Source organism: Chrysochloris asiatica, unplaced genomic scaffold, assembly GCF_000296735.1.
Source record: "Chrysochloris asiatica unplaced genomic scaffold, ChrAsi1.0 scaffold00010, whole genome shotgun sequence".
NCBI classification, from domain to species: Eukaryota; Metazoa; Chordata; class Mammalia; order Afrosoricida; family Chrysochloridae; genus Chrysochloris; species Chrysochloris asiatica.
This window is the reverse complement of record NW_006408528.1, coordinates 12,226,458-12,245,325: the sequence shown is the minus strand read 5'-3', so window position 1 is coordinate 12,245,325 and position 18,868 is coordinate 12,226,458. Positions and strand designations below refer to the sequence as shown.

General features: G+C 39.2%; 1 protein-coding gene and 1 pseudogene across 4 annotated transcripts in view; one reads left to right on the top strand and one right to left on the bottom strand.

Annotated features, from left to right (window-relative positions):
- Nucleotides 1-18,868, top strand: part of PPP1R9A (protein phosphatase 1, regulatory subunit 9A) — a 445,759-nt gene that overhangs the window by 420,811 nt on the left and 6,080 nt on the right. For 2 of the 4 annotated variants that reach the window (XM_006834277.1, XM_006834276.1), the window contains exons 13-14: nt 5,562-5,649; nt 5,743-5,826. The exons of the other annotated variants lie outside the window; for them this stretch is intronic. In XM_006834277.1, the coding sequence (XP_006834340.1) occupies nt 5,562-5,649; nt 5,743-5,826 (172 nt within the window). The remainder of the gene's footprint in view (nt 1-5,561; nt 5,650-5,742; nt 5,827-18,868) is intronic. 4 annotated transcript variants of the gene reach the window in all.
- LOC102831152 lies at nt 15,010-18,861 on the bottom strand (annotated as a pseudogene).

Genomic DNA, 18,868 nt, shown 5'->3' with positions numbered 1-18,868 from the left:
GCTCACTAATCCTAGGATATCAATCTTTACATGTTGTCTATTTTGTTTTACTGGAACATATACTTCATACAGTCCATGTTCTGATTATTAATAGATGTTTGCAGCTGTTTCTCTTCATTTTGAGCTGTGCCCCATCAGTACATGGAAGTCCTGAAAGCTTTACTTCATTAATGTCATCACCGTCGACTCTACTTTGAGAACACAGGTCTTCCCCAGTTGTATTTTGAGTGCACTCCAACCCAAGGAGTTCACCTTCTCATACTATAGCTGACATCATTCTGGTGCTAGTCAGAATATTTTCATCTTCTGGTACTGTATCTCTTTATATTCCACTGCTGTTCATAAGGTTTCCAGCGGCCTTACATTCAGAAGTAATCTCCTCTTTTTTTAACTCTGTCTTAGTCTGCTAAAACCTGTCCTCAATGAGTGACCCTACTGGTATTTAAAATACTGGTAGCCTAACTTCCAGCATCACAGCAACACGCAAGTCACCAGAGTACAACCAGTTGACAGATGAATGATGTGGAGGATTAGTGATACACATAGGTATTAACTGGATCTGATGTTCAAATTTTCCATACCACTCTAGGAACATCCTCATTCTTCATTATCCCAGCTTAAATCTTACCCCACTAGTGAAGCCTTCCTTTACAGCCTTCTTTCCCAGGCAGAGAGAATTATCCTTATTTTTTCTGATCCTGGAGAGTTTTTCACCTGTTGCTTCTGCCTCTATCACCTTGTGTATGGCAAGTAAGATAGTTGTCAAGTGGGAGCCAAGGTTCTCATTGATCTTAATCGTCTATGTATTCCTGGTCCCCAACAAAAACCAACACAGGGTGTATAATAGATATTCAGTAAATTTCTTGGATGAATTAGTAAGTGTGTCTGTCCAAATAATTAGTGCATTTCTTCTTCAGAAGCAATTGTCAAGCCAAATCTGACCTTCCACCTGATTTTGTAGAATCTTACTGGAACACAACTGTGTTCATTACATCATAGATTGTCTACCTTTATGTGCTACAAAGGCAGAGTTGAGTACAAAGAGAGACCAGATGACCCACAAGCCAAAAAAGTACTATCTGGACCTTTAAAGTGAAAGTTGGTCAATCTCTGGTCTAGAAGTATGTTTTCTTCCACTCATCATTGCTGGGTAAACTCTGATAATGTCTTAGTCATCAGTTGTCATTTATCTAGGTTATTTTTTAGTAATATGGAATTACTTGTGGTCTATGAAAAGTAATTAAATTGTCGGTGGGTTTTATTGCCACTTAGACTTATGCACTGGTAACTGGAGTTGGAATTAGTACTTTGTATGTTGTCTCAATACCACAATCAAAAGCCTCAGGAAAGTGAGTGCATTCTTACGAGGTAAAGGATAAATAGCTAACTTCATTGCCATTACAATCAGAGGAAATAAAAGATTATAATTTCCGTATGCTTATAAATTTTTTGAAGGCATAGAAATAGTTCCCTCATGCTTATTCTCTGAGAAGCCTAGCAATAAAGTTTTTGTCTCTAGACTCACATAGCAGTGGGCCCCTGTTCAAACACATTGAAGTAGAGTAAATGAATAAGTGACTTTATGTGTGATTAGTACATTGCTTCACAAATATTTTTTGAATTCATATCCTGAGAAGTAGAATCTGACTTTTGAAAACTTTGCAGGATTCATGCTTTTTTCATGTGACACTCATTATTATTAACATGTTACTATAGTCCTGGTGTTAGAAGAATTGATGCTTTTGAGTTATGGTGTTGGAGGAGAATATTGAAAGTGCCATGGGCTGCCAAAAGAACCAATAGATCCATTTTGGAAGAAGTGCAGCCAGAATGTTCCCTGGAGGCCGTGATGGCCAAACTTCGTCTCTCATACTTCGAACATATTGTCAAGAGGGACCAGTCACTGGAGAAGGATATCATGTTTGGTAAGATGGAGGGTCAGAGACAAAGAGGAAGGCCCCCCCCAACAAGATGGATTGGCCAAGTGGCAGCATCGATGGACTCAAGCGTGGCAATAGTGAGGTTGGCCCAGGGTTGGGCAGTGTTTCGTTCTGCTGTGCATAAGGTAATTATGGGTCAGTACCGACTCGATGGCACCTAACAACAACAAATAGTCCTGGTGTGGCACTGGACTACTAACCACAAGGTCAGTAGTTCAAACCCACCAGCTGGTCCTTGGAAACCGTATATGGGGCCTCTAGGAGTTGAAACCATTTCAATGGCACTAACAACAAAAACAACGTATACTTGTATAGTAAACTATACCTTTACTCAAATGAGGCCAAGATTACATACAGCTGAGGTTGATAAATGATACAAATGAAGTAGAATTAGAGTAACCAGTGAAGGACAGGGAGGTGGGGGAGAGAGGTTAGGAGAATATATCAGAAGATGGCATTAACCAGAACACGTATACCTAAGATGCATAGGCTGACTAAAGCAGTTTGTTTATAGTTCAATCACATAGAATGAAACTGTTAGGTAACTTTTGTAGCTCTATGATTTAAATATCTTAGATACATTCCTGTAATATTCATCATCATCATCATTAAATGCTGTTGAGTTGGGTCTGACTCATAGTGACCCAGTAATGGGTTTCCAAGGAGTGGCTGGTGAGTTTGAACCACCGACCTTGCAGTTCAAACTGCCTTATTGGTCCAGTGCCTATTGTACAGCATCACACCAGAACTCTGTAATGGTAGGGGATACTAAAATGTTTGCACAGAGGAATATAAAGGAAAAGGCACTCGCTGTAAGGAAGATGAGTTAGGGAACAGTGGCTGTGGTCTTTGTGATGTGATAACTTCTAAGGAGCAGCAATGGGCAGTGGCAGGAAAGAATGATGCAAGAGCCTTAAAAAGTAAATTGACTAGCTATAGGTGGATGAAAATGAGAGAATCAAACTGATCAAAGGGTTTCTAGCTTCAGTGAGGGTTGCCATTATTCAAAAATAGTACATCAGAAACATCATCAGGGAAGGTGATTAACTCATTTTAAAAAGGAGGGGGCAGGTAGTGGGCTCAAAAGAAATGACAGGGTTATGAGGTAGATTTGGGAGCCCTCAGTTAAAGGAAGAGGAGGTAGTCAAGAATCATAGTGCAGAGAGATTAAGAATAGACGTCAATACAAGAGCCTAGAATTAAGCTATCGGACAACCATTTGGAACCATAGAAAATGAAAACCAAGTTGCTAAAGCTTAAAACTAAGGCACTCAACCCCCAGGTTCAGACTTCTAATTGCTGATGAAGGTGATATTGGAGAGATTCCAATAGAAATCTTACTTAAAAGCTAACAAAACAAGCAAGTAATAGAAGCACGTCGTGTTTCTTACTGTCTTGTTGAAATCATAACCTAGTCAATGTTGCTTTAATGAAGGCTGGAAGTTCTGATATACATTAATGATGTGTTTGCTGGGTTTAAAATGGGAAAGTGAATTATTCCTTCATCTTTCCTCTTCAGCCTTTTGGCAGCATTCATTCAAGTGTTCCTTAGAACACAATTTGTTAAATGTGTGAGATAATGATGTGAGGTTGCCTAGCAGCAGGCTGTAATTGACAAAATATGACTTTTAGTTCTGAGATGTCCAAATGAGTATAATACTAGTGGGTTAGAGTGCTAACATGTACAGCATCGCAGTCTCGTCTGATCCTCTTACCACCCATTAAAAAATGTCCAGCTAGCTCTAAGTCAGAAATAATTAGACACTCTTCCTTTTAACTGTATGCAGTCACAGCTATTAAGAATGGCTTTAGAATTGATTTGGAAGATTTCAGCACTTTCTTTATTTCAACCCCTGTTAGGAATATTGAAATTCTGCTCTTCTTTAATGTCCATTAGCAGAATCCTCTTAGAAAGCACTTGTGACCTGTCTGTGGATTTGCTTGTAAGTGTGTGTGTGTGTGTGTGTGTGTGTTTGTCATGTCGATCACTATTTAATACAGTTACCCGGAGTAATGAAGCAAATATCCATAATAAATATTTGAGGCTAGAAGTGGATTTTGACACAGACATATTTCTGACTCATACATTCCATTATTCCATTTCAAGGAATTGATTATTGTAATGTGAGTTTCATTAACTAAAAATACAAAAAGCCCGTAGTCAGTGTCGTTTGTTGCTTTAGAGATTTGAACCTAGACTCCTAAGTGTCGTTCAACTGTGTGAACACTTTATATTTGTTAAAGAATGTATATGTGATTAGAAATTCCACCTGAAGAAAACAAGAATCATAGTGAAATGAACCTAAATGTGAAAGGTTAACCGAACACTTTTTAGTCAGGACTATTATTTTCTCTGTACTCCGTGACAGAATGTTCTTAGAATTTTTAACAATTTTAAAAATATAAGGCAGACAGACAGCCACCAGCAGTCAATTAGGGTGAGGTAATTCCATATACAAATACTACTAAATTTAAAACACCAAGTTTATTGATCACTTCAGATAAATGGATATGCTGAAAGAAGAAATGCAGCAATATTCAGTTAGCCTAGGAATAGCCTTAGGAGTTGTCTACCGTGTCTGAGATGTTATTGTTGTTGTGTGCCTTGGAGTCGGTTCCAACTCATAGCAACCCTGTACAGGGTTTCCGAGGCTGTAAATCTTTACGGGAGCAGAACGCCTCATCTTTCTCCCGTGGAACAGCTGGTAGTTTTGAACTGCTGACCTTGCGGCTCACAGCCCAAGTCATAACCACTACACTACCAGAGCTCCTTTGTGTCTGAGATAGACATGCTCAATCTAGCTCCTACATTTGATATTGAACTCTGTTCTCAAAGCCTGTCCTCTGGTTTTTTGGCATTCTTTCCATTGTTTCCATCCCCAGCAGCTGCTACCTTTTAAAATGCCAGAGTCACTCAAAGAGACAAAGTCAGTCAGTCCACACACAAACAAGATTTTGGCATCTATCATTTCATAGGAGACTGCCAAGTTGTGCTCCTACCCAACTGCTGAGAGGGACCTTACACAAGATACAAATGTTTTATAGCTGATCTCCTGCTTAAAAATCTCCCCCATGTTCTACCCTTCTGGGTCCCTGGACTCCCATTAACAAGGGAGACCAAAAGGGAAAGCTGCTATTCTCCTACTGTCAGTGGTAAGCTCTGTCCCAAGCTCTCAGTGGTTATGTTATGAGGGAACTGTCAGAAGGCAATAACCAAAGACAAATATTGGGAGGCACTGACCAAAGGCATGGAGGGCAAGTCCAGGCATTTGAAGCACAGAGTTGGAGCCAAGAAAGGAACAGAAGGAGTCATTTTGATCCCTGCTTTGAATGCAAAGGATGATTTGATAGTGTTTATTCTTGTTTATCAAGTGCTTTCCAATATGTTTGAAGGGAAAATTCTTTGTGATGAATATTAGACCCAACAGGACCTCTGCTGGCTTAACTGCATACTCCCCAATGTCTCTGTTTCCTAAGTCTTATAAAAAGACATCCTTTATCATTTTTTCTATCATTGTTAGAAATTTAGACAAACCACTTAGGTTCAGAGATTCAGTGACTTCTGATTCATAGCTCTAAAATAGTAACAACTGTTCTGTTCCATATATGTGTATATTCTAGATGGTGCCAAAGGCCCCAAGTCATTGAAAGCATCCAGTTCATTAGTGATGCAAGGAGGAAAAATTAAACGGAAGTTTGTGGATCTTGGGTAAGTACTATATTAAAAGCAAACCCTCTTTAAAAGGGAAATTAAAGGAGAAAATCTCAATTTCCCCTTTCTGACTGTGTGCTGTCATTATAGGGGACCTTTGCAAAGGAATTCCAACAAGGGAAAGAAATGGAAAGAAAAGGAAAAAGAAGTCAATAGGTTTTCTCCAGGGAGCAGGTATGGGAGGGTCATTAAGAACACATATTTATCTCTATACCAAACTTTCTGGCCTTCTTCCATTGTTCACCCAAATCAATGGTCAGTATCAATGGTCAGAGCTGAAATGAAATACCTAGAGTTGAGATAAAAGAAAAACTGCCCCATCAGATTTTATTTTCCCTTCTTCATTTATAGCCCACATCTGGACTTGGGCATACCAATTGGTCCTTGACTGTGAAATTATGATCACATTAGCAATTTCAATCATCTTAAAAGCACATTATAATTATTTTTTCTGATGCTTTAGACCTATATCAAGTTGTTGTTTGTTTGTTTTTGTTTTACCCAGCTACCCAGAACACATATGCCTTCACTTTTGGTTAAGACTGAAAGGGTGATTTTACACTGAAGTTGCTTGTTGTCTTTCAAGATTGTCTTTTCTACATGCCTATAAGAACGGCCACTGTTCTGGCTGCTCTTGCCTTTTTAATCGCTTTTGTAGGCACTATAACTATGATTATAACTGTGGTTAGGACTCCTGGTGTGTCACTGTAGGATCAGCATTGGACTGAGAACCACAAGGTCGACAGTTCAAACCCACCAGCTACTCCTCAGAAACCCTATACAGGGTTGCTATGAGTCAGAACCAGCTCAGTGGCAGTTAACAACAACAACATGACAATGATTAAGGAACTCTGGTAGTGCTGTGGGTGAAGTACTAGGTGGCTAACTGAAAGGTATTTAGTTTGAACTCACTAGCCATTCCATGGGAGAAAGATTGAAGTCTGCTTTCTTAAAGATTTTAATTTAAAAAGAACACACACCACAAAACAAAAAACTCACCGCTAATGACTTGATTCCCACTGAAAGTGACCCTGCATAGGGGTTCTGAGGCTGGAAATCTTTACAGAAGTAGCAAGTCTCATTTTTCTCCCATGAAGTTGCTGGTGGATTTGAACAGCTGACTTTGTGGTTAGCAGTTCAGTGCTTATCCTACAGCACCACCAGGCCTCCTCTCCATAAAGTTTGCAGCCTTGGGAATCCTATGAGGTTATCCTGCTCTGTCTTACAGGCTAGCAAGGAGTCAGAATCGACTTGATGTCAGTGGACTTTGTTTTGTATAACTGTGGGTACTGTTCAATGGAGAGTTTCTAAGAAGTGAGCTGTCTACAGCATGTTGTTAAGTTTTCTCAATTTTACTTTGAGATTACATCATTTTAAAATTTAAGTAAGCTTTGTTTAGGAAGGTAAAGTATAAGACCCTGGAGTCAGACTCTTAAGTTTGGACCACAGCTATTCCTCCTAGTATCTTTTCAAAGACAAGTTAGGTAACCATCATTCCCTCTACTTTCTTCTATATGAAATAGAGGTAATATTATTGGCTCTGTACGACAAGCACTGGACTGCTACACACAAGGTAGTCCATTCAAACCCACCAGTTACTTCATAGGAAAAAGATGAGGCTTTCTGCTCCTGTAAGGATTTATGGTCTCAGAAACCCTATACAGGGTCATGATGAGTTGGAATCAGCAATGGCAGTGGGTTTAGTTTGGTATTATTTATATACTTATGAAGATTAAATGAGTATTTATGTAAAGTATTTGACATGGTACCTGGCACATAAGAAGTATTCAAAAATAATAATTAAGATAGCAATTTGCTATGATTATTTATTATTATTATTTGCTAATTACAAAACACCTTTGCATTTATTTCTTCATTTGATCCTTACAATAGGCAGAAATGGGAAGATAGCAGTATCTTCCTTTACTGATGAAGACCTTCACCTTCATAGATGATAATTGATGTGCCCAGGGTTAGGCAGCAGGCAATTAACGTCAAGCTGATTATCTGCCTGCTGTCTAAATCTCTGCAACACACCCTGTCACCTTCAGTTAGTTATGCATATGGTGACCTTTTTATGAAATTTGGGGATCATTTCTATCATAGATTAAGGAAATGCCAAGGAAAACAATAGCAAACTTATTTGAGGACCACCTATATTTTCCTTTTCTTCTTTTTCTCTTTTGGGATGTCTACCTTGACTACTTTTTTCTGTAGGTTATCAAAGAAAGAAGGTGGAAGATGAGAGTGAATTCGCAGATTATTTTTATTGGTCTGGGTTTATTTTATGCTTTACAGTGGAGACCTGGAGTGGTGCTGGACGATAAAGCACAGGACCACAAGGTCAGCTTGAACCACAAGGTCGGTGGTTCAAACTTACCAGCTGTTCCTTAAAAACCCTACACAGGGTTGCTGTGAGTCGGAACTGACTTGACAGCACATAACAACAACAACAACAATAGAGAAAGGAAAGGGAACTTTTTACATTGAAGACAGCAGCTTCCAGAAAAAACAAAGGTAAATTACAGACCATGTGCAAGTCAAAAGCAATTTAACTTTGTGTGATTTTGGAGTGAAAAATAGAAAACGACCTACATCACACCTCAAAATTAAGAAGAGAAAACGGTCAAATATATTCAGAAATAAATATTGCATAATTCTTCCATTAATGGGAGAAAGAGATGCATAAACACACAGGAGAGGAACTCTGAAAGATAGTGCCCTTCCTTTGGTCCCCTTGTCGGGGGACAAGACCTCGGAGGCTCCTTCCTAAAAGGGATGTAACCCCAGAAATCCAGCAGGGAGAAGAGAGTCTGACTGAATGCAGTCATGGTAGTCAGAAGTTATCCTCTCGTTGTATAAATTCCAGGTGACAGTCAAGTAAGTATTGATTCTCTTGGAGAGTTCTCACTTAGCAAAGCCCAGAATAAGACCAGAGGATGGTATGACTGTCCCCAACACACTGCTTTTACCATAGTTCTGTCAGCTTTTGACCCAGCAGCCAGGCTTCTAGCCAGCTTCCTGGCCAGCTCTTTACTTTTCAAGCATTAACTCTGGAGTCCCTCTGCTTCGATAGTCACAACATGCATCATTCCACATGTGCCAATACTACAGAATAGTTTTCAATTAGAAACATAATTTTATAATGGTAATTGCAGTAGGTCTTTGGCAGAACTAAAAGAAATTCATGAAATTGAAATAATAGAAGAAAAAGAAGAGGGGAAGGAAAGGGAATTTTTTTTGTGTCCAAAAATTATTTTTTGAGCTATCAGAGTAATTGGTTAGCACTAATCAAACATAATGACAGCCCCTGTTCTCCATAAACTGGTAATGGGCTCAGCGCATTATAAAACATATTCCAGGAAGAACAGAATTACTGCCCAGTAGGAGTTTAATGCAGTTGAGTTGGTCTCACTGGGCCCCTGAAGGTAGACCGGTGATAAGCACCGTGGGCTCTGGGGTCACACTGCAGTTGTAGAAGAGAGCTGCCAACAAACTCACCACCCTGTGAGGCTTTCTTGGAAACTGGAGAGCTATTCAGCGATTGACTTACTAATCATATCTTTTAGGCTTTTCATCCAATTCTTATTAGGTTATTAAAATCTGATTAGATCATCCAGTCAGTTATGTCCTGCACCTATTAGACTTTAGAGGGGCAAGACATTTCCTAAGTCTGATCTTGTTTTAGTCTTTTCCTCTCTGATGCATAAAGAGTGTATTCTATCATGTCTCATATAATGACATAATGACTCGGATACGTGACCAGCACATCACAGATAGAGAAACTAGATGAACTAAAACTAATAATGATGAAAACAACTATGATTTGGTTCTACCTTCTATAAATATGTGCTCAGTGATTGTGTTGATTCAAGCATACAGGATAACAGATGATGAAAGTAGAAATCAGTTAACCATCAGTGCTTGTTTATTCTCTAAAGTGCACAATAAATAGTAAAATGAAACATCACCCTACATCTTAGACTGGATAGCCATCCATGTCAGTAGCATGTGTACTTTAGCTCTGTGGAAAAAGCTCATGGTTTAACCAAAAGCCCTGTGATCGTAAGTGTGTATCTAAGAAGGAGGCTGAATGATGGTGTGTGGGAGAATGATGGGGAAGGAAGATGATAGGAAAGTCTGTGGAAAGGGTTTCATCCTCACCTTACAAATGTGAGTAATGGAGAGAATCCGGAGTTGAAATCCAAGGTATTACAAGGAATTCCTGGCTATTGGTAAGTCTAAATTCTTTGAAATTTGGAATATAACAAAAAAATAATAATAATGAGAAGGTTGAATTAAAACTGCATTGTCTGTAACTTCCCATCCATCCATCTTTGCATTGTTCAATATGGTAGCCTCAACTCAGATATGTATTGAGCGATAGGAACGTGGCTAGCCCATATCGAGAAGTGCCATAGAAGACAGTACGTGCGTGGTTTCAATGTCTTAATATGAAAAAATTAATGGATAATTATATTGCCGGGGACCCGCCTCGACATAGGTTTTTGGTTCACGAGGTGGGGATATCTGGCAGCTGTAGAAATATAGTGATACACACAAGGACACCAAGAGAGAGACAAAGAGACACCCCGAAACCAGAGTGGATGCGGGACTGGCATCAGGCAGATCCTGCATTGCAAACATCTCAGCCATGAAGGCCGTAATATCCTGCATAGTAAACATCTTAGATAAACAGGCAGTATGGTTGCAATGCTGGACTGAGTCCCCGGCATGCTGTAACACACGCCTTGCCAGTCGTAATGCACCTGGATTCGTTCTGTGCCTCCGTTTTATTTAGGGGAGGAATTATACACAAAACTGGGTAGGACTAAGACAAGGTACAACTATCAATCTTACTTTTCCAGACATTCAGGCACCTTCACATCATACTTCACTGGTTCGAATCTCACAACCGCAACTTGGTTTCTCAAGCTTAATTAACATACCTTTTAGCACCTAGCCTCAAATGGGGGAAGGAGAAGGAGGATTGGGAGGAATCCCATTGTGTCGGCTGCCCAGCCCAGGTTCTTCAGGAAAAGAGACAGACGCCTGGGTGAATAGGCTGCACCTGGAAACGCTTTAGGGAGGGCATTCCTATTGTCCTTAGAACAGAGACCAGGGAGCCACCCAATTTACTTTGAATGAATTCTCTGAGGGAAGAACTTTGCCTGTTTGGAATTTTACAGTCTTGGCTTTTAGGAAAATATCACATTTATCTGTGGCTATCAGGGCTCCATGTCTGCAATTAATAATAAACATAACTGAACACTGAGATGAAAAACATTTTTCTATGACTGCTAGGTGGCTAGAGTCTGTTCCTCAGAGCCTGCGTCCTTTATGGTCTGCAACAATTGGGCCCACAGGGTCTCAAACTCCTGACCGGGTCTGCACGGTCTGCAACATTTTATAATATCAATTTAATGAAGAAACAATATTTCAGATATCTGGGGTTAAATAAAATATATTATTAAAGTTAATTTCACTTCTGTTTGTTGTTGTTAAGTACCGTGGAGTCGGTTCTGACTCATAGTGACCCTGTACAGGGTTTCCGAGGCTGTAAATCTTTACGGGAACAGAAAGCCTCATCTTTCTCCCGTGGAACAGCTGGTAGTTTCAAACTGCCGACCTTCAGGTTAGCAGCCCGATTTGTAACCAAGACGCTACCAGAGCTCCTTTCACTTCTGTTTAGGGTTGTTGTTTTTTTTTAAAAATGTGACTACTAAAAATTTTTAATTTACATAGTTGCTCACATACTTCTGTTGGTCAGTGGTGATCGATATGAGTCTATGAAAAACAAATTCTCTTTTGACTTCTAACTCATTATTCACTTAGTCTATAAATTCAGATGCATTCATTTTTGTTGGTGTGTTTTTTTAAACATTTATTTATGTCTACTGTGCTCAAGAGGAATCTGTACATGGACCAAGAGGCAGTTGTTGGAACAGAACATGGGAACACTAAATGTTTTAAAATTAAGAAAGGTGTGAGACAGGGTTGTATTCTTTCACCATACTTATTCAACCTGTTGTTGTTAGGTTCCATCAAGTCGGTACCAACTCATATCAACATTATGTACAGCAGAACGAAACACTGACTGATCCTGGGCCAACCTCACTACTGTTGCCATGCTTGAGTCTATCAATGCTGCAACTTGGCCAGTCCATATCGTTGGGGTCTTCCTCTTTTTCTCTGACCCTCCACCTTACCAAACATGATGTCCTTCTCCAGTGACTGGTCCCTCCTGACAATATATCCAAAGTATGAGAGTCGAAGTTTGGCCATCTTGGCCTCCAAGGAGCACTGTGGCTGCACTTCTTCCAAAATAGATCTATGCTGAGCAAATAATCTGAGAAGCTGGATTATATGAAGAAAAATGTGGCATCAGGGTTGGAGGAAGACTCATTTACAACCTGTGATATGCAGATGATACAACCTTGCTTGCAGAAAGTGAAAAAGACTTAAAATATTTACTGATGAAGATCAAAGATCACACAGCCTTTGGTATGGATTGCATCTCAATGTAAAAAAAACAAAAATCCTCACCACTGAACCAACAAACAGCATTTTTATCAATGGAGAAAAGATTGAAGTGGTCAAGGACTTCATTATTCTTAGATCAGCTATCAACACTCACGGAAGCAGCAGTCAAGAAATCAAATGCTGTATTGCATTAGGCAAATCTGCTGCACAAGACCTTTTAAAGTGTTGAAGAGCGAAGATGTCAGCTTGAAGACTAAGGTGCACCTGACCCAAGCCATGGTATTTTCGATAACCTCATATGCATGCAAAAGCTGGACAGTGAATAAGGATGACCATAGAAGAATTGATGCTTTTGAGTTATGGTGTTGGAAGAGAATATTTAAAGTGCCATGGGCTGCCAAAAGAACCAATAGATCTGTGTTGGAAGAAGTGCAGCCAGAGTGTTCCTTGAAGGCCAGGATGGCCAAATTTCGTCTCTCATACTTAGGACATATTGTCAGGAGGGACCAGTCGCTGGAGAAGGATATCATGTTTGGTAAGGTGGAGGGTCAGAAACAAAGAGGAAGACGCCCAGCAAAGTGGCAGCATCAATGGGCTCAAGTGTGGCAACAATAGTGAGGTTGGCCTAGGATTGGGCTGTGTTTCGTTCTGCTTTGCATAAGGTTGATATGAGTCGGCACCGACTAGATGGCACCTAACAACAACTTCCTTTTTTCCCAAAAATAATTTGTTTATATACAAAAGTACATATATAATGCATTTCTTTTAAAAATTAATTTGCTAGAGAGAAGTAAAATAAAGCAAAAAAGTAGTAAGGTTGGTACTTATTATACAACTTCATCAATGTCTTCACAATAAATATAACTGGTCTTCAGTGAAAGCCAGGAGCATAATGTCAAAGTGGTTAAAAGCCAGGCTGTAGACTTATACAGCTGCTTGTCATTTTAGGCAAGTTAATTAAACTCTCTGTGCCTCAGTTTCCTCATCTGTATTTGAAGCCATATGCATCATACCTTGTCAGATTTTGGGAGGATTGAGTCACATTTAGCCACATTTTAAGTCCTTGATAAATACCAACTGCTATAATCATTATTGAAGTCCTGGTGTGGCACTGTGGGTTAAATGTGCTAGACTGTAAAGTCAGTTTGAACTGCAAGGTCGGTAGTTCAAGCTCATTAGTTGCTCCTTGAAAACCCTATACTGGGTCACTATGGGTCAGAACCTACTTGACGGCACTCAACAACAACAGTCATCATTATTATTAATATTAAAAGCAATTCCAGTGGAAGGGTTATAACAGAAAGCATTCTCCATGTTTTTCTTGTTCATCCAAGGATGGTTTTTATAATATTTTGAAAAATGAATGGAGTATGTGTATTATACACTAGGCTAACCTTCATTTCTCTCAGTGAAGCTTTAGGGAAATCAGAGCATTGCAGTGCGTTTGAGATTCCTCAGTAAAAGCATATCCCCAAACCCAACCCAACCCATTGCCACCCAGTTGAGTCTGATGCATAGAGACCCTTTGTAGAGTTCCAAGGCTCTACAGCTTACGAGAACAGAAAGCTGCTTCTTTCTCCCTCGGAGTGGCTAGTAGATGCAAACTCCCGATGTTGTGGTTCGCAGCCCAACACATAAGCACTCCACTGCCAAGGGTCCTTCAGTAACAAGGTGGCAGTGAGGGTGGTTTGTGCCACCAAATTGGTTGTGACTCATAGTAACTCTGTGTAGGTTTCTGAAATTGTAAATCTTTACAGGAGCAGAAAGCCTCATCTTCCTCCCACAGAGAGTCTGGTGAGTTCGAACTGCTGACCTTGCTCTTAGCAGCCCAACTGTAATCTAGTACAGTACCAGGGCTCCTTCAGTAACAAGGCAGAGATGCTCTAAATTGGAATATTTGGGTTTTAAATGTACACTAGTTTATTCGCATCTCAAAGTTTAAAATCTAACGTTTTAGTTTAGTTTTAATTCAGCGTACAAATCTTATTTTGTTTATACATCCTGTGGAATTTTATGTAAAATAAAAACCACCACTTTAGTGGAGACTTTTATTTAATATTTACTTAGCCTTAATAGAATAGACGCTCTTCCACTTAACTGGCTGTCTCATTTTTAGCTGCATTTATAAATTTAATGTATTCATTGCCCTTTTAAGCACTTCAAATAGCTAAAACCTGACAAACTTACATTCAAGTAAAACCGTTTTCTGTTCTTTAAAAACCTCTTATAAATTGAACTACATTGTTGTTAAGTGCTGTTAGTGACCCTGTAAAGGGTTTCTGAGGAGCAGCTGGTGGGTTTGAACTGCTGACCTTGTAGTATAGAAGTCTAGTGCTTAGCCTATAGCACCACACCAGGAGTCCATTAAACTATATGGTGGTGGTAGTGGTATGCCATGGATTCGATTCCAATTTATAGCAACCTTAATAGGGTTTCCAAGGCTGTAAACTTTTACAGGAGCAGAGAGCCTCATCTTTCTCCTACTGAGCAACTGGTGAATTTGAACTGCTAACCTAGTGGTTAACATCCCAACATGTAACCCAGGGCTCCTGTATTGTGACTCTAAATATCACACTATTCTTTTAACAATGTAGCTAAACCATTTTACACCTTAAACATAACAAATGTAAAATCAGTTAAATGTTTTTTTTAGTTGTCTTTTTTTTTTTTTTAGCACTAACACATTTATTTACTAATCAAAGGGATGATCCTAATTAAACCAACACTTTGAAACAATGGTGTGTAAATGAGTGTGAGAGAAATAATTGAACACAGTAATGAAAAAGCAAAAAACAAAGCGGTGTGGAGATTTGCTCATTGAACAAGCTTGTTCGTTCTCACAACTAAATCCTATTCAAAGTAAAGATGGAAGTTTTATTCTACTTTTTCATAGGTCTGAGTCCAGGTGACATTGTTCATAACACAGTCTACATTTAATTTCCCATTTTCCAATTTTTGTGTTATTGTGCTTTCCTTCCCATCCCACTCCTTTTGTTGAACCAAAAGCACCATCTGTAAAGTTGCAATCTGAGTTTTTCTGCCATCAGCTGTAGTTTCTTCAAACTTTTCACCCAGGTTACAAGAAAATGGTGTTGTTTTCAGTTTTGATGGTGAGGGTTTTGCCATCAGTAGTGATGATACAATCAGGTTTGGCCATTGCACCCATTTTTCGCAGAGCCATGCCCATTCCTACTTCCTTCATGTACTCATCAAAGCCTTTGCTGTCTACCAGACGCCATCTTCCTATCAGATGCTGAATGGTAGCCGTGGTGGGCGAGGACAGGCGGATGTGCTGAGTGATCAGAGAGGGTGTCCAGTTAAATGTTTTAAGGTAGAATCCATAGATTCTACCTCAGATTTTTAGAAGTCCAGATTTTCTCTTAAGTCCCTTGACAAAATATTATTCCTAAACTTACTATTTGTGTTTTGATAGTATAGATTGGATTTACATGATCAGCTTGCTATTTCATTTTGAAGACTCTCAGTGTTGGGAAATGAACTCCTGGTATGGCACTGTAGGATCAGCACTGGACTGTGAACCACAATGTCAGCAGTTCAAACCCACCAGCCTCCCCTTGGAAACCCTACACAGGGTCGCTATGAGTCAGAACTGACCTGACGGCACTTAACAACAACAGTGTTGGGAAAATTCACTAAGTTAAAGTTTACCACTCTATATTGACCATCTTAGAGGGTCTAAGTAATTATTGACCAGAAATTTCATCAGAACCCGATGTCTGGGATCAGGATATGTCCAGGATTGTTGCCTCTGAGCAAATGAACATGTATTTTCCACAGCTGTTACACAAAAGTTTCCAAGTCCCTTTCTGATCAGGAGTACTTTGCCGTGTATCTCTTTGGTGGTTACAGAATTATTCATTTAGGTAATCAACGTATATAACCCATTTTTTGAGTGCAGCTGTCTTCAGTTAACTTTCTTTACTACCTTCTTAAGGAGGTTTGGTGGTGCAGTGGTTAAGCACTGACCTGCTAAGAAATAGGTCGGTGTTTTAAGCCACCACTCTGCAGAAGAAAGATGTAGCATTCTGCTTCTGTGAAAATTACAGCCTTGGAAACTGGAATCTATTCAAAGGCAATGAGTTTGGTTTGGGGTTTGGACTTCTTTCTTGGACTGTACATTCTTTTCAACTTTTTTTTAAAATCATTTCTCAGCAGCATTTTATTTTATACTCCTTTTACATACTTATCTGGTATGAGGCCTGAGAATATGTATTTTTGAAAGATCCATTCTATGGTTACTGAATCAGAATTATCATAAGAGAAATGTGGGATACTATATATGTTTTTAACACTATCCATAAGAGTCCTGATGTAGCACTGTAGGATAAGCATTGGACTGCTAACCAGAAGATCAGCAGTTCAAACCCTCCAGCCACTCCTCAAAAAAAAACCCTATGAAGGGTCTGTTGTTGTTGTTCCAGCAATTTAGATTCTGAATACTTTACACATCTTGTACTCAAAGTTAAAGAGAAACCATAACTATGGACTATTTCTCTGGGCAATTTAAATTTTAGGTGTTCACACTCCAAGATAAATTGGTCAAGATGTATGCAAATGAAGTAATTGTTATATAAAGTTGTTAACTTTAAGCCATTTAAATGCCAGGAGACAGCTACTCACCCCACAAAAATAAATTATAGAGACCTAATTTGAAGCAATGATTTCTACTAGTCACCAATAATAAAGTTATTTGTAATTATAACAGTGACTTGTAATTCTGTTTTACCCTAAAATGATAGGAAGCCTTTAGTACAGTCTAAAACCAAAACTAAAAAGGAAGTATAGAATGCATATCTATTTTGAACCTCTGGGAATTATTTTAGATCCATCAAAGAGTTCTTTTCTATTAGCTTCTACTTTCAGGGGAATCTGTGTTAAAGATCTATATTGAGTTTATGTAGCTTAGTCATAAGTTTCCCTCAGATTCAAAAAAGTTAACGAAGAAGAAGAAAGGGAGGGGCAAAAGGGAGGAATTAAGAAAGTATTTCATATTAGTTCTAACAGAGTTCTCCACAAAGTGAAACAGACTGTGTTGTTGTTAAGTGACTTCCAGTCGGTTCTGACTCACAGTGACCCTGTACAGGGTTTCCAAGAAGGGTTTGAACTGCCAATCTTGTGGTTAGCAGTCCCGTGCTTATCCTACAGCACCACACCAGGACTCTGAAACAGACTGTAAGTGGTCAGTAATTGAATACTGTTCCCAAACCTTCCTTTCGTGAACCCAAAAGTTTGATTTATCCCGAAGGAAATTGGCTTTTTTTTTTTTTTTTTTTTTTTTAAAGTGTGTTTTACATTCTCGCGTAGATGGAAGCATACTACTCTTCAACCCTTTAATGATACTAGAAAATACACAGAGGTACCTCAGTTCATGGAGTTTTTGGAGTCAGGATACACAAAAAAGTATGGATACAGCCTGAGCAGGAAGGAGTTCAGTCAGGCCTTGTGGAAAATATTCTTCAGAGCATGCCTCAAGATCTGCGGGTGTGCAGCTGTGCAGATAGTGATTATCTCCTTTTAAGTGGCATCTTTGTGCTTTGTACTCCACTGTTCCAGTATTCCACCCATCATCTTGGAGGGTAAAGGTAGAGAAAGAATACCTATGGGCGGGTAGCTCATGTGCTGAGTTGCCTTGATCTCATTATATGTTTACACCATGACTTCTGGTCCTGTCTCAGTGCTGGATGTACAAGTCCACCTGGAGCTTTTCATCTAGAACATGTGTTGCCAGTGAGAATGTTATGAAAGTTTTAATTATGTGTGATTTGTAGATTTTGCTTTAAATGCTACCTTTCCAAGATTTGGGCTACTGAAAGTCCTTTTAAAATAAGGAGTTACGTCATTGATTCTTCATAATCACAGATGAGCTGCATTAATAATCCACATTTTATAGATGAGGAAACAGGCTGAGAGAAGGTCAAGGCCATGTACTCAGAAAGCGGTAGATCCTGGATCTCCAACAAGCGTTTTAGGCACTAAGATTCTGATGAAAAACCAATAGGATGTTGGTTCTGCTTAAACTATTGTTGTTAAGTGCCGTGGAGTCAGACTCAACTCAGTGATCCTGTATAGGCTTTCTGAGGAACAGCTGATGGGTTTGAGCTGCTAACCTTGTGATTCGAAGTCCAGTGCTTATCCTACAGTGCCACACCAGGACTCTTAAACTTTCTGAAATTCCTGAGTCATTTAAATATATAATTTTCTCGTCTTAAACCAAGATAATGAGTCCACAGGAAGACAGCAAAGAATACTAGTCTTGAGCTAAGGTCACTAGCAATGAGACCCTCAAGTGTCACCCAGAACAGAGAATGCTTTGGAAACAAAACGGTGCCTCTCCATGAGTTTAATATATCCACATATACTAATAGACACGCGCGGCGGGTTAACACGCTAGACGGCGATGTCAGTTTGAACCTCAACGTCGGCGGTTCAGGCTTACCATCCACTCCTTGGAAACCCTATACAGGGTCGCTATGAGTCGTAACTGACTCGATAGCACTTAACAACAACATTTAATAACAATTCAACATGACAACTCTGTAATATGTTGATCCTTGTTATAGAATCATTTAGATAAAAAATGACTTAATTAAGATTATGTTCTAGTGCAAAACTGTTTTTCTCGGATATGTAGAACAGTTTCTAATCTGTTACTTTAAACTCTATTCAGAGTTTTACAGCTGCCTCTTCATTGTCTAATACTCTCATTCTTTTT